At 35.4% G+C, this 24044-nt stretch overlaps 1 protein-coding gene and 2 pseudogenes across 3 annotated transcripts; all 3 read right to left on the reverse strand.

Moving 5' to 3' along the window:
- Nucleotides 1-3395: 3395 nt before the first annotated feature.
- LOC104784853 (phospholipase A(1) DAD1, chloroplastic pseudogene) lies at nt 3396-5079 on the reverse strand (annotated as a pseudogene). The gene has a single exon (XR_015558493.1). The product of XR_015558493.1 is annotated as a phospholipase A(1) DAD1, chloroplastic pseudogene (transcript).
- Nucleotides 5080-15117: 10038 nt separating this feature from the next.
- Nucleotides 15118-22444, reverse strand: LOC104730409 (uncharacterized). The gene is made up of 10 exons (XM_087512956.1): nt 22257-22444; nt 17722-18220; nt 17430-17633; nt 17271-17360; nt 17081-17188; nt 16749-17000; nt 16630-16668; nt 16242-16541; nt 15627-16145; nt 15118-15549 (listed from the first exon to the last, which is right to left on the reverse strand). The coding sequence occupies exons 2-10, from the start codon at nt 18208-18210 to the stop codon at nt 15274-15276; spliced, it is 2277 nt and encodes a 758-aa protein (XP_087369082.1). The 5' UTR covers nt 18211-18220; nt 22257-22444; the 3' UTR covers nt 15118-15273.
- Nucleotides 18768-22019, reverse strand: LOC147943174 (uncharacterized; annotated as a pseudogene). The gene is made up of 4 exons (XR_015598205.1): nt 21968-22019; nt 19282-21870; nt 19088-19193; nt 18768-19000 (listed from the first exon to the last, which is right to left on the reverse strand). The product of XR_015598205.1 is annotated as an uncharacterized LOC147943174 (transcript).
- Nucleotides 22445-24044: the final 1600 nt, after the last annotated feature.

Here is a 24044-nt window from a genome sequence, read left to right on the forward strand (position 1 = left end):
TGCTACCACCGCTACAGGTCCATTCTATCAACATGATGGGTTTCTTTTCAGGTATAAGCGACTATGCATCCCGCAAGGATCGATGAGAGAGCTGTTATTTAGAGAGTCACATGAGGGAGGATTAATGGGTCATTTCGGAGTGGATAAGACATTAAATGTTCTCGTTGAACATTTCTTTTGGCCTCACCTAAAACGTGACGTGGAGAAATTCTGTGCCCGCTGTGTCACTTGCATCAAAACCAAATCCAGGTCACATCCTTATGGTCTCTATATGCCTTTACCTATACCTAACATGCCTTGGGTCGATATTTCTATGGATTTCGTCTTAGGGTTACCAATGGATCGACACAAGGACTCCATATTTGTTGTGGTGGATCGCTTCTCGAAAATGGCGCATTTTATACCATGTGCAAAGACAAATGATGCAACACAAATCGCTGACCTTTTCTTCAAGGAAGTGGTCCGCTTACATGGGATACCGCGAACAATAGTATCTGACCGTGATACCAAGTTTCTCGGGCATTTTTGGAGAACACTTTGGCGGAAGCTAGGAACTAAGTTACTCTTCTCCACCACTTGCCACCCCCAAACGGATGGGCAAACCGAAGTAGTCAACCGCACACTCTCAGCTCTTTTAAGAGCCACGGTCGGTAAAAATTTAAAGAATTGGCTAGATTGTATTCCTTATATTGAATTTGCTTACAATCGTGCTTGCCATTCTACCACTAAACTTTCACCCTTTGAGATTGTGTATGGGTTTAAGCCTACCACGCCACTCGATCTTTCACCATTGCCACCAACAGACCAGACCAGCCAAGATGGGGAAAGTAAAGCCGAAGCAATAAAGAAGCTTCACCAAGCGGTGAAAGAAAACCTTGAGAAGAAGACCGACAAGATAAAACAATGAGTAGATAAAGGAAGAAAGGAGATGATTTTTAAGCCCGGTGATTGGGTTTGGCTACACATGCGACCTGAACGGTTTCCAAACCAACGAAAATCCAAGCTATCACCACGTGGAGATGGTCCATTCAAAGTCTTGGAACGCATCAACAATAATGCCTATCGCCTAGACCTTCCAGGTGAGTTAAAAATCTCCACTAGCTTCAACGTATCTGACTTGGCTCCATTTCTTGAAAGTGAACCGGTTCTGAGGACAGAACCTTCTCAAGAGGGTGAGAATGATGAGAACATAAGCTCAAGCATCACCAACACTGTTAGAGTTCCAACTATGTATCAACCGCCTAGGACAAGATCCGGTACAAGGACGATGCGTGAAGAATTCAATAAAGCTGTGGAGAGTTTAATCAACTATAAAGACTTGGAGAGCACCATTGACCAGTTCAACAATCTCACCCTTGGCGATATAAAGCACCAACAAGAAGATATTATGGATAGTGCAATTAACGTCACGAAGCCCGACTTAAGTATCGGCCCGAACTTTTACGAACCAACAAGTGAAAGGCCTCTCCTTAAGACCAACCAAGCCCAAGTTCTTTTTGTCATCACTCCAAACGAAAACACTTAAAAGACATGAGTTAGAAGCTTCCAAGGCCAAGAACTTCCTCCCCAAGCCAAGGTAAGCGTTTAAATATTTTCTAATAAATGAGAAATTTCCTTTTCTTTTGCAGGTTGGTTCGAAAGTAATCTAGATTCCTTTTGTAGTTTATTTTGTGAATTATTTGTTGCTTTTCTTCTCTTTTCAAAGACCCTAGAAGGTCAAAACTGTCGACATATTAATAAGGTCCATTGCAGCTCTTGTAGTTCACGTTTTTGCCTATTATCAATAAAGAGAGAACTTTTCTTTTAATTGTTTTACGAGTTCACCAATCTTGTGCGGGTTCCCCTTGATTCATGAGTTCCTCAACTTATCACAATCTCACTCATCGATTGTGTGGTGTCCATCGATCCATCCCACTCCTTAGTCGACGCAAAGAGAACCGTGTGGTCCTTTGTTCCGGCACCGTCAACTCCGGTTACGACATCGACGTAGAAAGCACCGTGTGGTCATCTACTTAGATCCGATCATCTCCTTGATCTTATATCACTATGTATATCTAGCATTTTAGGTATGGGTCGGTTATGCGATCTATTCACTTTTGTACATCTATATTTGAGACTACGACGTGCCTATATATGTCCGTATACGGCTTGGATCTCAGGCCATATATTCTCCTCCCATTTGACCACAAAAATAGTGACGCTTTGGCCGCCGCTCTCATGTCTCAGCTAAGGGATTTTTTCTTTCCTTTTTTTTTTTGTTTGAATAGAAACTATAGGGAAAACTATATTTAACTTTGATGGCAATGCACATGTGAAGAGTTCGTAACACATATAACCTAAGTACAAATTAAACAAAACTAACCTTCTACCATTTCCAGGTTTTCTTCTCCTTTTCCTGTGCAAGATGTGCCTCATATCTCATATATTTATTATAAAAAAAAAAAAAGATGTTTCTACGTACCTTTTTCGTGTAGTCATAGTTTGAATTTCTTCAAAACACAAAATAATCAAAAATTATGTAATTCTAATTATGTGAGAATGAGATATACAGTATATGCATAACATATAGTACTAATAAAATGCTATTTGTGTATATAAACTAATTAAAATAACATGACATTCTATTTCTATTGAATATACTGTATACATAAAACACTTTTATGCCAATAGATCGCAAATGAACAATTTACGAATAAACAGTTAATTTTGACAAATATTAAAACAATAAACACAGTATATTTCAACGATGACATTCGCTCCCTTCCCTCCATCACGTCATCTACTTGTTGTACTACTAACCATTACTCCAAAGATTGAACCCAAAAAAAAACTTACAGCCTTAAATTGTTATGTATAGCATGCATTTTATTTCATCATTTTTAGATAATTTCATAAAACGTATATTGGATAACGTTAGCCTTTGCTTTTGTAATAATGAAACAATGTCGCTCATAACAAAAACGTTTATGTTTTTTTTACCAAAAAAAAAAAATATAACGCGTCATTTATCATTTATGAATGGGGAAGGTAAGAATATACTACAGTATACGGTAAATAAATGGACGGCGCATGATGCGTCTTTTCATTTGGAATTTAGATTTGTTTTCACAAGTAACTGAATCTCATAAGCTTTTTTTGCAAATTAAAGTACAACAGATCCAGTCAACTTCTTCAAACGGTCGGTGCTTACGTGTGCGCCATCATTTAAGATATTATTATTCTCAAATTTGGACGGAGATAGGGATACATTTGTCTTTTCACTTCTTCCCGAGTTAAGACAATTTACGCCTTTAGGCGAGTTTGAGAAACACATGCTCTCGTGTGACTTACAAAACTTTATGATTGATCATGACCACATTAATATTTGCCAATTTTTTAATACCAAATACAGCATATATATAAAGTAATTGAGATTTATACGAGCTTTCAATACATTGACACATTGTTTTCGCTCTTTTAAAGCTGTCTTCTACTAAATTTCTTTGTTCCAAGTTCTACGACTAAGTTAGAGATCGATATGTAGCGAATATGATCTGTTACTTTGTTCAAAAAGTTAAAATCGTACGTTTAGAATGTCCAATGAATTATCATCTATGGAGAACTCTCCGAGCCGTCTCTCTGAATGGACACGTGGAGCTCACAAACCCGTCTACCAAATGTAAATACGTTTTCAGCTCGTGACAGGTGGCTACATTGATGCTACTCAAGTACGGCGAGTCACGGCTGCTCAGTCGAAGCTCCTTCCCGACCTCCGCGTAAACCCACGGCGTCTCCTCCACGCGTCTCTGTATCCAGCTCGGCATTGCTGACGCCGCCGACGACGACGACATCTTCACGTTGTCTTGCTCTCTGTTGTCTAAAACGACTCCAGGAACTTTGGTGATGACGTCATCGGAGTTCACGATTCTCAGAACCTTGGTGCCTTGCTTCTCAAGGAGTTTCCTGAAGCATCTGTTTCCGACACGTGGACCTCCGAAAGATATTACGGTCACCATGGGCGCACGTTTAAACGTCGTCTTGATATCGTAGGCAGCTAGTGTCGCGATCGCGGCTCCAAGGCTGTGGCCGGTTATGGTTATGCTCAACGGCTCGTCGCCGTAAGATTGGAGTAGCCTCGAGATCTCTTCTCTCACCATGTCTCTCAAACTGTGAGCACCTGAAGTGTACAAGCTTAGAAACCCGCTCTCGACCATGGGCCCAGAGTTAGACCCGTTTAGATTCGGTCCAGTAGGCCCATTAGGGAGGTGAGTCAGCGTCGCGCGGAGGTTCTCTAACCACTCGAGACACGTGGCGGTTCCACGGAAGGAGATGACGACGTCTCTACGACCAAGCCGCGAGATCTCTTCTTTGTCTTGGCACACTGCCACGTAACCAATCCAGCTGGATTGTGTAGCCATCCAGCTTGGCGCTTTCTCAATCCAACGTGGCAAGTTAATACCTGACGTGGCACGGAGGTTCTTTGTTAGTCGATAACCGGAGTTAGGCAAACCGGATCGGTCTAACAGAGTACTCCTGGGAAACCGGCATGTCGCGTACGTGGGAGAAGAAGGATCGAAATCGAAGGCTTGGTAAGCCGATTCGACGAATTGACCGTACCGGAGAATCTCTCGCCGGAGATTATCGTCCAATGGGTCTAAAAGACCATCCCAATTTTGAAGCCCCTGGTACTCCATCCATCTCCGGCCAAGCTTAACCGGAAAATTAGAACCAGAGGGGGAGGATTCGCTGGAGATTTGATCTTGGTTTAGAAGCAAACTCTCCCAGGTTTCTGGTTTGGGTATAACCGGTGGTCGGGAAGTAGAGATTGTACTAGTAGTAGGAGAAGGAAGAGTAAGTACACATCGACACTGACGATTCGACGTCGTACTGTTTATATACGACACGGCGTCGTGTTTTGGTAGTGAAGGCGTCACTACACTATGCGGACGTACGGGAGAAAAAGATAATCTCATATTGTTTGAGAAAAAGTGTTGTATACTTTTCAATTTTTATAAATATTTGATCTGGTTAATCAAATTTTTCTCTAAAACTTTTGTATAGAGAATATATAGAGAGTTTCTTGAAGATAGTTTTGGTGTGTGAAGTGAAGAAGAGAGAGAGGAAACGAGTTCCATTTATAGTGGGAGAAACTGGGATGTATAGTGGAGTTAGAGAGATTGTTGAAAAGGAAAGGACTGGGGGACTCTTGAATTTTGTGGACTATGCTAATATAAACTATAAAGTATATAAATTTATATCTATAATGCCCATTGCCCACATACACAGTTGTATTCGTTAGTGTGTTCGTAAATCTCAAGTAGTTTTCGTGTATGTAAAAGCAATAAATATACCAAAAATAGAAAGCTAACAATAAGCTGAGTTTTGTATTATGATATATATTTATTTTCTTTGAAGAAATTGAGAACTATCTTTGACGAAATTTGTTTGACAAAGTTTCATACTACTTTTTATATATAAATGATCGATCTTATATGGTTGGTACGCATAAGCTCTGTTTTTTTTTTTTTTGTACTTAACTAACATGCACTTAAAAAGAGAATGTGAAATCAAATATTTGAGATCATCATTAATGGTTTCTAGTTTCTACGTTACTACTTCTTTTTTTTTCAGTTAATTTTCATACAGCACCAAGATTTTGATAGATGACCAAAAAAAGTTAAATGTATGATAATGAGAGGTACAAGAGCAATGATGGACGGCTGAGATGAGATGAGAAGAGAAAGGAGTGTGTATAAAAATAAATATCGGACCGTCGCTTCATAACATGATTTTGATGGGGGTAGACACGTGGGAGTTCTCGAATAATACGGCTCATAAAGTGTGTATCGACTCGGCTTATATCGTGTGGTTATGTTACCCCCAAGGCACCGGCTATATTGCCAATTCGCCGCAATTGGGTGATGAAGGAAAGTACGCACGTATGCACCATCATCCTGCATTCCCCACGGCCCTTTTTTTTTTTTTTTTTTCCCACGGCCCTTCTACAACACCAAGTTTCATGTTTGGAGGTTATACAACCAAATAAAATTTCAAATAAATATTAAATCAACCACATTTTTGGTGTTAAAAAAATAAACGTTTGGTCAATCTCTAAACCATTGGTTTTCACTAATAATTGATGTTAACGTAGCTAGCTAGTGGAATATCTTTTGATATGAGTTTACATAATTAATGAAGCCATATTGTAACCATTAATATGGTAATACGATTTTTTCTTTCATTTTCTTGAATAATCGCAACCCTATAAAGTATCATGGTCGAGCACTATGCTATTGTTATAATTTTGTACAAATTTTTTGTTCATATATCAATATATAAAATGTCGCGATGAAATTTAACTCATTTGCCTATATATATCACGGGTTATATATATATATATATATATATATATATATATATATATAACAAGTACAAGTGAATAAGTTAGATTGATGTGCTGATCGGACAAAACGAGGAATAGAGGAAGTGCAACGTGAATTACTTACCATTTGACATCACATGTGTTATTCAATAACTTATAGATTCTTGTCATTTATAAAGCGTATTACACTCTTAGCTAGCTGGTTAACATTATGAATATTTTTCTTTATATTGTATTCATTACCGTCGTGATTTCTGAAAGAATGTTTTAACTCTATATCCTTTTAAGCATTTCACATTACTATACATCATTTCAAATGTTACCCACGTGAGACTCACTAGCTAGTAATAAAACAATTTAGCTTCTCAATATACTCTTACATATTACAGGTTATTTGAAGTAAAAAAAGAGTTATGTAGACAATAAAAGTCACGAACTAACTCGAAGAGAAGAGTTTCAATTTACACGATAAGCCATAAATACTAAGGAGGAGACGATACACATGGAACGCATGGAATATATCTTCGTTAGTGATAGGATCAAAATACTTAAGCAATTAAAGTGAATTGATGTTCCAACCAATTGGGAACTAATTTCCTATTTTGTAATAAACAAAAATTGCATGCACAACTTTAGGTCTATTGGTCTATAACACGTACTTACATTCCCCGATTTGAATGTCATCGTTTTGGATATATCAAATCAACGTGACCATTCATATATTTGTGGACACAAAACTACACACCACAAAAGACATTAATTAGTTTCTTTATAATACTATTATTTTATTTTTCTCTTCACCCTTTATGCCGATGGGACTATTTCAATGTCATTTACGTTGGCCATTTCTCCTTTCGGGACCATTTTTCCACGTTGTTACGGGAGAAATCAAAGAGTTTATTTTTTCTTTACCCAAAGAAAATTAAGAGGTAAATTTTAAAGGAGGGCAATAGAGATGAACTGAGTGATAGCGATGACATATACTTTGGTTTTGATTTTTTCTAAACGTCTAAACCGACTATTTCGGCCTAACCATTTGTAAAGTGAACCGACCAAAGATTGAGAGATCAATGTAGATACAGATTTCTACGCGATGAATGTATGTATTTTAAATGTCAAACATAAATTGATTATCTTGTTTACAATTTTCTGGTTGGTCTCTTTGTATAGTAGAATACTAGAATAGAACCAAATCTTGCACCTTAATATATACATATGCTATATATTTATCATCCAATCACCCCCTACTCCTAGGATCAGCTATATTATTATGGATTTCTTATATGTTCTTACACTAGCCAGATACGTTTAAATATATAATCATTAAAAAGTATGAAACAAAAATTACGAATTCATAATAAGTATACAACCTCATAATAGTTTGGTGGTTAAAAGAAATACTATTATAGATATCTTCGTTTTTTTTTGGTCAAAACTATTATAGATATCGAAATAGCAAATATATAGACTTAATTTTTTAAAAATACATTAAGTACTGTTTCGCATGATGATTGATAGTTAATAGTATAAGTTTTGACTTGGATAACTGCCGAGTAAAACAAAATCTTATTTATTTTTTTCTAATCTTTTGATTCGTTGACAAAAATAAAAAAGTAGCTATTTTTTTTTTTGTCAACAAAAGAATCAGCTCAAACGAGCCAATTTGAAGGAAAATCGCCTACAAACAAAACATGATGCGGAGAAAGGCGCGCTTGGCGAGCCAAAGAATCCGCTTTTACATTTACATTTCTAGAAATATGAAATAAAGAGAAAGAAGAGAACTCCGCCTGGTCCGTCTTGAAATAAACAAAATCTTATTTAATTAAAATAACATTCAAAAAAAGGCAATCTTAATATTTTGACACATATTATAAGTATGATTGTGCATTCGTGCTTAGATTTTTTAATCGAGTTCTTTAATTAAATAATAAATATACAGTAGTCTCAAATGAGAGAAGTTCATCATCAAATTGAAAATTTGTTTTAAAGAAAAAACTAATTGGATATTTAAGTGATACTGATTTAATCAGTACATATAACTATAAATATGCTTGTATCTTAATAACGTGAATATTATTGTCCTATTACATATTTATTATTTTAAGATTTAAAACCCAGGTCATATATAAAAACCGTGTTATTTACCTTTTCCTTACATAAAAGATAAATTCCACGTGCTAATTTAAGCTACAGCGATATTTTTCATTGCTTTGTTAAATAAAAAAGTGTAAAATCCACAAAAGCCAGATAACATTTTCCGGCGCGTCTCTCAAGTCATAGCCGAGCCGATAAAAATCATCAGAAGCCAGCTAACAACTTCTTTTTGGTGAATTATTTATTATTCTCATTTATTTTCTAAAAATAACCTTAAATAGTCACTATTTTTAAAAAAAGTTTTTTTTTTATTTAAAAATAATGTACATATATTACTATATGTGACGAGTTGTCAATGGAAAAAAAAAAAACTAAATCTGGCGATTAACAGGATTAAATAATAATAATGTTTAAATTCTTATCTAATAATTGCTAGTTTTTGTTGGATGTGTTTGATTTACTAGTGAAATGTTTATATTTGGGTCCTGGAAATCATCGTATTGTGTGGTATAAATATGTTCAAGTCAATTGTTAAAAAAAAAGGTGGAATACAGCAAGCATAATTTAAAGATTACAAACTTCCAAATGATTACGTACACAAAAATACTCAACACAATAGTTAGATCCTTAAGATATACTACTAATATCTAGGAAGGAATAAAACAAAATATCAAACAATCATCATAACATAAAATGAAAATTTGCGTAATTAATTTAGGGAATAGTGACATTAAGTTTAGATGAAAAATGGAATTGTTTGGGATATTTACTTAATTTGGTAATAAAGAAGCTTCTTCTACCATGTCCCAATTGCCTCCAATAGTATCTCTTCTACTAACTTGAATTTTAAAGTACTGAAATTTGATTATTATTATTGTATACGATTCTTTTGGATTTCTACTTTACAAAGTAATAATAGCAGTTTTTTTCTTTAAAATGGTAAAACAATATCTAAATTGTCTAAAGTTATTGAAATTCTGTGCGTTTGTAAGACCTATACGTACTTAAGTTTTCTAACAAAATAACATGGTTCGATTGAAACAAAAGTCATGAATTAAGGGCTATTTAAAATTAATTTATTTTTGTTGTTGCCCTGAAGTAGTAACTACATTTGTGCACATACATGTACCCTAAAATACAAATTTAAACTCCTGATAAAAGTAAGAATCGTATTCGGCTCTCTAATCATTATTAACACTTTTGCTTATCTCTCTATCATTGATACTTTTCAACAAATGAAAAATGCATCTACTTTTAAAACGAACAATGCCAAGATTATTTATAAGACATTTTCAAATTATAGAAATTCTATGAACCAGATATTATTTAAATATAATATTCATATTATTTAAATATAATATTCATATTATTTAAATATAATATTCATATTATTTAAATATAATATTCACTTTAAAAAGTTCGTTTGGGATTGCTATTGGATGAATTTAATAATTAAGAGAGTTTTGCCAAAGTAGACGCAAGCAACAAAGGTGAATTGTTGAAAAACAAAGTGTCCACTTTCCTCATTATTTTCTTGTTGACTATTTTTCTTTTTCTATATCCTTTCACCAACCACTTAAATTATTGCCTTTGATGTTTATTATTTTTATTTCCTTTACTCCCAAATGATTACTTGATTCCTTCTTTTTTTTGTAAGACCAACTAATTATAAAATCATTTTTGTTATACTATGTGACTATGTATTTATAAGTTATAAATGCTCATTATATGTTGCTTGATTAATGATTGGAATTCCAATTCACACTCGCTGATTAAATGCAAGAAATAAATGAAATTAAAGAAAACAAAAAGTAAAATTGTTAGGAGTATCTTTAAAAAAGTGCGAGCTATAAAGGCTACATAAAATCGGTTGAAACACTTAATTATGAATCGAAATAAAAAAATTTCGAACAAACATAATTTCGTAGTAGTTGTTATAAAAAAAACACAAGTGAATCTTATCACACTTAATGCTACTTTTGACAAAAAAAAAAAAAAAACTTAATGCTACTGGGAGTGTTAAATCCAGTACTATATTGTAATAATTGTACCATTAAACAACATTTTCAATTTTTCATCCTTATCAACATAATTTACGTACAATGTATTACTAGTAACTTAACTTTGTATCAAGTATCAACATATTTATAGTATACTATTCTAATGCCATCAAATAGATAATACAGTATAATTAGAATGTTATAATGTTATATAATTGATGGCATTATATAAATAATGTTGATACTATTACTAATACAAACTATACAGTAAACTCTCCAACATTTGTGTATTTTATTATTTAATAAACATATAAAGTTTTGCAATTATATTGTATGACCACATCAGTCAACAGAGCTGGTCCAAATCCAGCCGTCTTTCGTATCTGACCAAAGTCCATCAATTATCACTCAAATCGTACTTTTAATTTACATTAGAACTAGTTTGTTCTACATAATTAATGTAGCCACCGTCCACCACAATCAATCTCATACTCATTATTCAATACAATTACCAAATAAAGTATTTGAGTGTATCGGTTTTCATAAGCGATCTTTGTTGCCGCAAAAATGACCAGTTAGGAAAACCAGCTAGCAATAATGAAGGTTGAAATAACTAACACACGTCTATCATAAGTAAGTCCTATTATAAAGAGATATGACTTGGTAATTAAAGTAATTCATATAGAATATATACGTTATAAACTATAATTATCGCAATATACATTTATTGTTATCTCATACTATTAACTGCACTACCTTATCTTCAATAGTTAAACACAAATTATCATTATGTATATTAAAAAATTGTATCATAAACACAAACTATCTTCAGTTTTTTTTCTCCAAAGTTTGTTATTTACCCTTTTTTGGTACCATGATTACGCTTTTGTACAAACTATTATAAAAAGCAATTAAGCTATCTATATAGAAAGAAAAGTTTGTTTAAATGTATCCTTCTCGGACTCGATAATTTGTTTTTCGTTTAAACACAGTAAATCCCTCTTGGATACTTTACAAGCGATAAATCAATTGGATCCCCCTTTCGGAAACAATAGTTGAACAAGATTTTGGGCTCCCATCGTTTTTTGTAGCCCAAATGATTTTAATTTTCTTCCAGATACTCATATTTACATTTTGAATTTAGCCCAACTGAGTCAACATAATATTATGTTTTTTTTTTCCTAATCCGATCAGAGATATATGGCCGTCGTATATTATAAGTATAGTAAGTTGTAACAGGGTAACAGCTGGCTATTTGATATCCATATTTTTAAAAAAAAAAAAAAAAAAAAAAAAAAAACTTATATTCACATTAGTGGGCTAGGCCTTGAGAAATTACAAGGTATCCAACAGTTACAAAAAGAGGAACATCGGAAAATCAATGCTGTTGCCGGAAAAGAGGATCGGAACTTGCTGATAACCGATGACAGAGGCTCAAACACTAATGCCAGTGGATGCAAGAACGACGGCTTTGCATCGGGAACACCAGATAAAAACCTTGACGGAAGCAACCAAATTCCGTCGCAGCTTCTTCTCCGGTGACCCTCCTGACCCGCTACCGATCTTCCGGCATGCTCAAGCCACCGATCAAAGGCTCCGCGAAGACAGGTCCCAACCTAGCAACCTGCTCACTCAGAACTAACACCCCTCTTCTTCTTACAGCGACCACCGCGACCCCAGGTAAGACTCTTCAGATCCGGTCACGTGGAGGCAAATCCGTGGTAGCTAACAGAGGATGGTGGCTCATTTCACCCTCCACAAACCAATACCCACGAAAGCCCAAGAGATAAAACATCCTTGGCTAACCACCGCAACAAAGCAACACACCCTCCTGTCTCCCACCGACTTCCGCCGCGAACCGCAGCTTCGATTGGGTGAGTGAGCCCCGAAAGAAGCTCCACCGCGAGCAAACGCGACTTGATCAGAAGCTTCTCGACCCACCAAAAAATGAAGCCACAGCCGCATCGGGAAGGAGACACAACCACACCGCTGTCGCCGGAGAATAAGACTTACCCACCACTGCCTTCTCCTTGCATTTTCAAGACCTCCATTAAGCGCCGCCCAACCTTACCTTGCACCGAACCAAACCCTACAACAAAGCCACGCCTCGGCTGGAGGAGAGAGGACCAGATCCGGCGTAAGAGACACCAAAAACCGATCCACGGAGTGCACAAGAAGCCCCCCGACTCTCACGACTCACCACAGACGAACAAGCCCACCGGAGAGACCACCGGAGCACGAAGATGCCAACCCAGATCCGCCAGATCTATCCACAGATTCGTCACCGTCCTCAAGCAACTTCACCGTAGAAGCTCTAGCGACCCCACTTCGACGACACTTCGCTTCACGCGCCGACACCTTCACCAAAAACCACTTCTCAGAAGACCAAAGACCAGACCGAAAACGAAGGACAGCTAAGCATAGGGAGAAGGCGACGGAGAAGGAAGACTTAAAAAGAAAGAAAAAATTAAGAGGAGAAGCCCTTTCTGGCACCGGAACGGCAAATCGGAGAGGCAAACGGCGAGCCTAGAAAAAGTTGTTTAGAGAAAAGGAGGAGAGAATTTCTAGAGAGTTGATATCCATATTTGTTATTATCTAAATTGTTACAACAAACGGTGGACTAAAAGTCCAGAAACAAAGAAGCGGTGGATCCGTTGCATGATGCGCAACTAGATTTACGACTACTTTATTACGATTTTATCGTGAACTATGAACTACATACTTTAACTGTGGACTAATATTTAAATATGCATCATGAACTTCTAATATTATTAGTGTTAGTTATGGCAAAAGCTTCTATATATGGATCATTATTTCATGGTAGCCCTCATTACGGATTTTTTTTGTTAAAAGTAAGTCATTGTAAATAACTTTGAAGAGTTTAGATTAGAGTTTGATTCCTTTCGATTAATTTTTTAGTTACATTAATTTATCATCATGAACGTTTTAGTAATAGAATTTTTAGTTTTCAAAATTTTGTGTTAATTTCGGCATAGAAAAGCCTTCACTTTTAGTATAAAAAAGATGGCGAGGTCTCTTGTATCGGACTCCTTTCGTCATGAACACACTGGAAATAACAAGGGTTCAAAGGAGTTGATCGCACTGTGACTCTGTGAGTAATATATTCTGTGACAAATAAAGAAAAAAGTGGAACTCGCTAACTTTTATTTCTGATACTCCGTACGTATATGTTCAAGTAATTAAATAATCTGACCATTGCACTTGACTGGACAAGTGGACAGCGGTATTCGCAAAACTATCGTACGTACGTTGTTTCTTGTTTTGGAAATATACTAGAACAAAGCAAAATAAAATAGAATCTACTATATACGGTGCCTGTCCTCAAATTCAAAAAACATTAAATACCCACTCTTGCAAACCGACAGAAACTGTGTGTATTTAATAAATACTATTTATATATATTTCTTACCAAAATAGACAAAACTTGTGCTGTCTCTTACGTCTCCCCTCGAACCGTCTTGGTTTGGTTGGTTCTTTGTATCTCGCATTAGCACGTAGGAAATTATTAATAATTATTTTAAGTAGTTCAATTGAAGCTTTTAATATATATGTAGAAACAAACAAAAAAAAAGTAAATAAAAGCGAAACAAGTTGTGAAATCTTTATCCGGTTTGGTGTGTATTAAATCATAAATTATATAAATGCAAGTATGGAACCAAATTGTCCGTGGTCAAATGGACTAACTATTAATAAAAACCATACGAATGCAAAATTTATTTAAAATATTTTGTTTGACCTACTATGCTAACAACTCTATTGGTGGAATGACGCATAATGTTGCCAAAACGCATTCATAATTTAAATTAATTATATAACATAAGCTGATATCGTTCAACTTGTGTACTTTGCGCCGTTGAAACAGAGATAGATTCATGCACGCCGGTTGATTTCATTGCACTCATATATTATTCATGTATCTTGAAAAGTGATGATCAAGACTAGTATATATATTTATATACATTGTATGCATGTAGGTACGTACTTAGACAGTGCTCTTGCTCAAATGCATATATACATTCAAGTCCGAGCTGGAGATTTCGCATCTTAGTTTCAACAAACCTCATTCTTTTAATTTTGTTTTCTTCTTTTAATTTCCTCTGTTTATATGTTCTATACGTGTTTTTAATGTTTTGCAAAGTGAGAAACTCAATAGTTTTGTTTTAGACTGATGAGTGTGAACTTTCACTACAACAAATATGCACATTGTTAACCAGAGAAAAACGCTATCATAGGTCTTTGATAGCGTTTTCATGAGCGCTGTTTTAGGGCACTGTTATTATATGTACCCCATATACAATAGCACTTATTACGTATGCTATGTTATAAAAATATAACATAGCTTTAAGAAATTGCTATATTATCAAGATCATAATTTTGAAAAAATTTATACAACATTTGTTTTTTCGTGCTATGTTATAGTTTTATAGCATAGCTCTAATAAACTGCTGTATTATCAAGATTATAATTTTGCAAAAATTTATACAATATTTAATTTTTCGTGCTATGTTATACATATCTAATATAGCTGTTGCGAAATGCTGTTTTATCTTGTTTACTGTGCTATGGTATATTCTTTTATCATAACGTTTACCTGTACTTTTATAGCATTTTCTGATATGTGATTATAGCACACATAACCTGTTTTATAAAATCTCATAAAATCTGATTAATAAACGTCTCAGATCCAAAATACATAACAAAAGTCTCAAGAACATCAGTTTACCATCAAAGTCTCAAGAACATCCAAAATAAACAAGCAATCTCAAGTACTTAACATTACACAATAAAACCATCAGTTTAAGACATAATGACCTTGTTCTCTGGCCAAGCAATGCAGGAGCTAAGTGCATCTTCAATAATCTCTATTTCATCGGATGGCCTCCAAACTTTTACATTTTTCACCTTCACAACATCTATCCACACTTTAATTGCATTAGAACCCAAGCGAGTAAAGTGAACCTTATGTTCTGGATCATTTGTTCCCCATCGTCCTTCAGCCACAACCCTATTCTTTTCAGTTAAATCCATCAACTTGCACTTCTTATTCTCCTTGGAAATAACTTTATTAATGCGCTGCCATGTTTACAATATAAACCATCAGTCATCATATAATTAACAAAAACAACTTCATAACATATGAAAACACTTACTGGAGACTTCCTGAGAGGAGACTGTGATGGTAAAGTATTCTTTATTGGTGATATTGGACCCGTTGCATCATCAACAGGAGACTCAGAACCAGATGCAGACTTAGAAGACATAGATGCAGATTTGGCCTGCGATGCAGCCTTTGAAGCTGTTGCTGAAGTTTTGGACTCTGTAGCAGACTTAGAAGCTGTGGCTGCAGACTTGGCCTTTGATGCAGACAAAGAAGCATGTGATGTAGCATTCTGACCAGTTGGAGTTGAGGGATTTTCAAAATCAACCTTACTCAGGGGCCAAGATACGTAAGCCATCAAACAGTCCTCAAGAAATGACATTTCAGCTGTAGGTCTCCATAGTGATGTATCAGGCTGCTTTACTGAATCCACAAATACTTTAACTGCTTTTGGTCCAAGAGGAATTCCGTTAACCAACGCACTTGGTTCTTGTGTCTCCCAACGCCCCTCAGCAACAATGACGTCACCCTTAGACAAATCCAATAGTTTACATTTGTTTCCTTGTATACCCTGTTAAACACAATCAGTAAACAAATCCAATATAATTAATTAGCATTATAGACAGGGGTAATACATTGCTAACACATTGCTAGAAATTATAAATACCATAGGGGCAATGTCTTCCATTTGGATGTTGTTGTCTACCAGTCTACACTTATCAGTTGGCCATGCGATTATATGTCCAACAGCTTCTTTCATATGAAAGATCTTTTGTGCAGGTCTCCATAGAAATGCATCTGGTTTATATGCAGCTTCAACTAACACTTTGAGATCATAAGGGCCAAGACGACAGTCATTCACTATGTCATCCGGATCAGAAGAAAGAATCCGACCCTCACCAACATTTTCATCAATGTCAGACCAATCAACAAACACACACTTAGGATGTGCTCTTTTGTTTACACTCTGCAACAATTTCATGAGCAACTAAGAATCATAAACGACACTAAGAAGAATCACTTAGCTGATATGAAAAGAAGTAAGAATATGTTACTCTTGCAGCTGAGTTTTCATCCATTTCAGCTTCTGGTCTCTGTAACATAAACAAAAATAACATCAATTTATATTACTCTAACTGGCTGATGAATAGTAGAGAACTCTTAAGTATCTAACCTGATTCTTGATTCTGCCAAGTTCACTTTCCAAGGCATTGACCTGTTTTACTAATTTTACTTGCCGCTCTTCCATTTCAGCCATACACTTGCTCTGCATTTGTAAACAAGCTAATTTGGTCTTACTCATGCCTCTACCCATTGCCCTCAGCCTACCAGAATTGTCAGGTCCTAAAAGCTTGGCGAGGTGATCTTCATCTGGATTTGTTAAAAATGCTGGAGCATCACTTCCACCAATTTCAGCTGCTTTTTGCTGAAAAACATAAAGACAGTTTCAGGTTTTACTAGTCGATAACACACTATTTACTGGTGTACAACTCTATTCAGACTTACAATCAAATCAGCTGCATTCGTATCTACTGGTGTACCATCCTTTTTGGTGCGAGACTTGATCCAAACATCTAGTCTTGTCACGCTGGAAGGATCTTCACTTTCAGCTTTCTGTTCCAGAAAACAAAATTTCAGTAACAGTACAAGCACTATGTATAATAATAAACAACATAGTTGTAGTATATATGCTTGCCATTTCTTCTGTTAGTCTGCTGATCCCTTTACGACTAGTGGTGTGAGGTATCTGATTCTTTCTTTTTGCTTTATATTTCTCACTCACGGCCTAATAATGAAACATGTTAATTACTAATCACCAATCAACTACTAAACAATTATAATCACAAGTAATTACCTTAAATGCAGCACTAGTTTTGAGTTTGACAAATTTTTGCCAATCAACAGGACCAATATTTGGTGGTCTCAAATTCATCCTCTCTTGGTTATTTGCAGCCAAATTTATAGCCTTCACCGTGACAGACTTGTGTGATCGCCACAAATGTCCCATCTGGTGAATCACAGATATCCTTTGCCAATCTTCATCAAGCTCAAACCTTGCCTGCATTCACTTACACTCACACCATAACTATAAAAGTAAACATGTTCAATTGAGAGACTTTTTAAAAACAAAAAAAAATTCTTGTTACCTGAACAGATCTCCAGAGAAGTGTTTTAAGATCTGGACTCACTTTCTTCCAGTTAGGTATGTTGATAGGGATGTGTTCTCGCATCAATGTCCCTACATATGATGCCAACTTGACTGACCCTGGACCAACCGCTACTCCAAGTACATTGTAATCAACTTTCACTCTAACAGATGGATCCTTGGCTAGGTTTTTCATCTTTGTTGGTCCTCGTTTTCTTTTACGCGTAGCAGGCTGCTCATGTTCTTCAGACAACACAAACTCTCCTACTGGTTCTTCTGGTTGCTGTTGAGTTTGTGGTTCTTCGGAATGATGCTCCTCTTCCTCCACATGCTGTTCTGTTGCTACAGGTTGGGCCTCCACATGCTGTTCTGTTGCTACAGGTTGGGCCTCCACAGTACAAATAAACTCAGGTTCGTCATCATCCTTAGACTTTCTCTTTCTTTTTCCTCCACCCTTCTTCCCTCCAACCTTCTTTTTAGTTCCACCCATTTTAATTCACCTGCGTAAACAGAAAATTAATCACTTAGAACAGAAACTTAATCACGTAGAACTTATATAATAGAATACATCATAAAATCTACAACATTCAACAAACATCAACCATAAACAAAAACATATATATATATATATATATATATATATATATATATATATATATAAATGAATCAAGAATCTACTCTTGCACATATATGCCTTCACAATCAGATCTAGCATATTCAGCTTCATCCATTTCAGTATCCATGTCAACATCTACTGGCAATGGACCAATTATATCTGCATTTCCAGACTGAACATCTTCTTTACTATATCTTCTTGAAGCACCTCTCATAACAACAGACCAACTTGATCCATCTTCACTTGAATAAAATACTTGCTTTGCTTGAGATGCTAGAATATACGGATCCTTCTGAAAGCTTACTTGGCTCTGATTTAAGTTAACAAGTGTGAACCCATCTTCCACTTTAACTCCATTACCTTTTACTGCCCAGTTACATCTAAATATCGGCACATAGAACACATGGTAGTCCAACAATATGATGTCAGTAATTCTCCCATAATATGACACCAAATCAACTACTTGTGAAGTATCCTTAGCACTAGATCTACACATAGCCGTTGCCTCATAATAAACACCACTGTTCTGACTCTGCCTTTCAAGTGAGTATGTGTGAAAACGTTGTCCATTAACTATATAACCAGTATAGGACCTTGCAGTACACCGTGGACCATATGCTAGCCATTTAACTATGTCTTCATGTCCATCAGAAGTAATAGATATCTACAAAATTAAACAGACTAATCAAAATTATGAATGAGTCTACTATAGATTTATAAACAGACTCATCAAATTCATAACTTTACTCACCTGTCCTTTTAACCAAGCAGCAAAATTCTTAGAATGCATAGACCATAAATATGTTGCATCACGTCTACACCTTGGATTTGAGTCTTGTAGATATTGCAAATGCATACTACCAAATCATAAATACGAAAAGAAACTATCAGCAGCATAATTTTGACCTTATAATTTATAAGGAATGAAATACACAAGTAACTTACTCCACATAATGATCAAAGGCAGCTGTATTTTGAATGACAGCAAGATGGGCTATATTCTTCTCCATTTCAGTAAGAGTGAATGACGTTCCTGCTGATATTGGACGACCTTCTAATATAGAGCTGTTCACATACTCTACATTCCTCTCAGGTTTTTCTTCTACATTGGTTGTCTTTTTCAGAAACTCATTACAAAACAGCATGCTTTCTTCTGCAAGATATGACTCTGCTATACAACCCTCTGGTCTTGCAGGATTTCTTACAAAATCTTTTAGAACTTTCATATACCTCTCAAATGGGTACATCCACCTAAAATGCACAGGTCCTCCTAGTCTAGCTTCTCTTCCTAGATGAACAGTCAAGTGTACCATGATATCAAAGAAGGTTGGAGGGAAAAACCTTTCAAACATACAAAGCGTTTCTACAATTTCAGCTTCCAATACTGTAATAACCTCAATATCAATAACTCTCTGACACAAATGATTGAAGAATGCGCATAGCCGTAGTATTGCTGTTCTAGGACCTTTTGGTAACAATCCTCTAAGTGCAACCGGGAGAAGCTGTTGCATCAAGACATGATAATCATGTGATTTCAGACCTCCTACCTTACACTCTTCTACTGAAACTCCTCTTGAAATATTAGAACAGTATCCATCTGGACCTTTAAAATGAAATAGTCGTTTGCAAAAAATCTTCTTCTCATTCTTGGACAAAGACCAAGGTGCTGCTGGAAGATATGTTCTCTTTCCTTTTGTGGTAGGATGCAACTCTTTTCTTAGACCAAGATGTTGAAGATCCTTACGAGCATTAAGACCATCCTTAGATTTTCCACAATGCAACAATGTGGATACAATGCTGTGAGTCACATTCTTTTCTATGTGCATTACATCCAAATTATGCCGTACTGGTAGATCCTCCCAATAAGGCAGAGTAAATAAAATGGATCTTTTCTTCCACCTTGATAACTCATCTTCATCTACTTCTACTTCCTCATCTTCATCGGATTCACTTTCATCATCATCACTGTCAAACACTGGTTCTTTATAGACAGTTCTCTTTCTCTTCATCCCAGCCTTTTTCACATTTCCGAAATCATTTTGGAAGTTTTTCAGATTCTGATGAACTTCATGACCAGTTAAAATTCTTGACTTTCTCCTATGCTCAACTTTTCCATCAAACCAAGTCTTCTTTTCCCTATATCTGTGTGTTGGAGCCAAACCTTTTCTATGACACATGTAGACATGTTTCCTGCTAAACTTCAACCACATACTATCAGTATTTTTCCCACACATAGGACATCCCATTTTACCTTTTACTTTACAACCAGCAAGATTTCCATACGCAGGAAAATCACTAATGGTCCAGAGAAGCATTGCCTTTAGAGTAAATGTACTTTTACTAAAAGCATCATACGTTAGCTCTCCATTCTTCCACAGATGATTCAAATCCTCAATAAGAGGTTCTAGGTAGACATCAATATTATTACCTGGTTGTTGTGGACCAGGAATCAATAATGTCAACATTATATTCTCCTTCTTCATACAAAGGTGAGGAGGCAAATTGTAGTTTACCAATAGCACAGGCCAGCTACTATAATTACTATTCTTCATGTTGAATGGATTAAATCCATCTGTGGACAGCCCAAGCCGTATGTTCCTTTCTTCAGCTGCAAATGAAGGATACTTCTCATTCATCTGAGCCCATGTAACAGAATCTACTGGATGTCGAAGTTTTCCATCAGTGCTCTTGTTAGTGTAATGCCACCGTAAGTCCTTAGCCATGTCCTCTGATCTGAACATTCTCTTCAGCCTTGGTATAATTGGAAAATATCTTAATACTTTCTGTGGGACACCTTTCTTTACCTCATTAGTCCGCTTATTAGTCTTCCACCGTGAAGCATTACATTTGGGACATTTATCAAGCTTCTTTAACTTCTTTCTGAAGAGGCAGCAATCATTAACACATGCGTCGATCTTTTCATATCCCATATGAAAGCTCTTTAAAAATTTCTTGACATCATACAATGATGTGTGAAAGACATTACCATCTGGCAACATGCTTGGCAATGTCTGAAGCAGTTCATTGAAGCTCTTATCCGACCAGCCATTATGTGTCTTAATCCTAAACAAAGTCACAATAGCCGATAACTTGCTGTGGTTTGAACAGCTAGGGTATAGTGGGGTTTCAGCATCCCGGATCTTTGCAAGGAACTCATCCTCTTGTTGGTCCTCACCCTCTGCAATCTCACTTAAGTCGCCCACAGGTTGGTCAGCTAAGTCACCTCTAAAAGCCAACTCTTGATCAAAAAATTCAGCAGCTTTATATAACTCAAAAACTTCCTCATTCCACTGAGTTGGTTTACTTTGAAATTCATCTACTGACTTCACATCTCCATGATGATACCAATCACTATGCACCTTGTATGCCTCATCCATCCCTCTTATTACAAGATGCTCAACCACAACACTGTTTAACTGTCGTACTACATTACGACAGTCTTTACAAGGACATATTATCATTTCTATGTCACCTAAAGCCGCAGACACATCCCTTACAAATTTCCAAGCTCCACTTTTATAACCAGGATCAGCTCTTCAATGGATAATTAAAGAAAAAAATCATAACTAAAAGAACATCTTAAAGTATCCAAACCCAAAATAAAACCTAATTATGAAATATAATTCCTTACCTGCATAGATGCACCCATGCCTTGTCCAACATTATATGTTATAATATAAATTTTAACCTTTATAGATAAAATAGAGATACATATTATACAAAGCTCACATTAAGCAACAATTCAGACAATACTGCACTACTTCAGACACATACAGATGCTCTTAAACCAATATCTAACTGTGTAAAATCTCACTAATCTAATCACTATTTATACGAATCAGACTCAAAGGACAAAACATAGCAATCACCAATATTCGTGTGTAATAATAATGTTTAACTATTGGTTGAGTGATACTAACCTGTTGTGTGAGTACAGAGAAATGAGAAGCTTCAGTTCCCCAACATTTCAATCACCAACACTTGGGAAAAAAAAAAAATCGTTCAGTTTATGAAGGCGCAAATACTCAAATCCAAAAGCTATTTTTGAGTCAAATCTGTAAATAATCGAACCCTAACAAAACAGATGGATTCGAAACTCCACATTCTCAAAATCTGTAAATAATCGAACCCTAAAAAACAGATAACGAAATAAATCTAGATAAATCGAACCCTAACAAAACAGATAACTAAATCTGACCCTTATCGAAATCAAAAGCTGTTTGAAATCACAAATAATCGAAACAAATAACGAAATTAGGAGGAAGAAGAAAGACATGCCTCAAAAATGGATTCGAGCTATCAATTGCGATGGATATGGAGATTTAGGGCGAAATTGGGGCTTTTCACAAACGGCGAAATTGGGGCTTTTCACAAACGGCGATAAAACTGAAGAATTGATAAGAAATTTAGAAGAATTTGAGCACACACAGAGAATTTAGAAGAAGAAATCTTCTTAGGTTGAGCTTAGGTTGTAACGAGAGAGAGAGAGAGAGTGTGTCGAGTTTTTGGGTTTTTTTTTTATTTGGCGATTAAGTGAATAATTTCACTAAGTATTGGCGGACAAAAGTCACTTTTGTTTCCCGCTACATAATTTTCCTATCATAGCGTTAATAAGATGCTATTAAAAAGTAAGCGAAAAAAAATCTCATCTTTCATAGCAGTGACGGAAAATGAGCTATATCCGTCTGCTATCAATGTACATATTTGTTGTAGTGTTTAAAATGCATGGATGTGTTAAAAGGGTTTTCATCATTTGTTTTCCGTGATTTGAACTACATACTTTAATTTCTTATTTTTCGCCTTCATTTTGTAGATGTTTTAGTTTATGAATCCTCTTGTATTTTATCTTAGTCTTTGCCGAAAAACTGATTTTGTGAAGGAAACAGCTAATTACGGTTATTTTTGTTTGATTGTTTTCTATTTTCATTTACTTACTACACGATGTGTGTGAATTGATCAATTTTCATGTAGTTACATAATTGCAAGACCAAGTGATCAGAGCTATTGTTATAAGGTAAGCTAAATTAAGAAACATGTTTTATTAATTTTAACTCCCAATTGTACGTAGTAATTGGGGTTAAAAGAAGGAGGGTCTAAACCTGCGTATAATTATAATTATGGCAATTTCATGTTTTTTTAGTAGTAATTTCATGTTATTTACATTTTATTTTTTTATTTTCGGATTAACATTTATTTATTTTAAAAGTGAATCTTTGATTCTGCTAAAAATGGGTATTTGGCATAAGCAGTTTGCACTAAGGCTTTTTTGTTTTTTTTTGTAAAGGTAAAGCATCAATGTAGCCATTCAGTATACACTGTATTTTGTTCATCGTCGAGGTATTTTAAGCAGTCTTTATTTATTATGTAGAATGTATTTTTTTTTCTTTTTGGTGAATGCATGCATGGTGTTTTTTTCAAAAAAAAGGTGAATGTATGCATGTTGATGTTGTATATATATATGTAAAAGCCATTATTCACTGCAAATAGGCCGTTGATATCTTATTTAGCGTTGGGTACGTAATGTGTCCTGGTCACGGAATTAGTTCAAGAAATTGTATCCAGTCGGAACATGTATTTGTACAATATCATTTATACAACTATACTAACATTTAATAAATTTATGAAAGTTCAAGAAGCAATAATTATGTACTATCCATGTACTCATATATGAGATTCAAATAGAGTTTAATTTAAAAATCCCTTCTACT

This window comes from Camelina sativa, chromosome 5 (genome assembly GCF_030686135.1).
Source record: "Camelina sativa cultivar CO46 ecotype springtype chromosome 5, ASM3068613v1".
NCBI classification, from domain to species: Eukaryota; Viridiplantae; Streptophyta; class Magnoliopsida; order Brassicales; family Brassicaceae; genus Camelina; species Camelina sativa.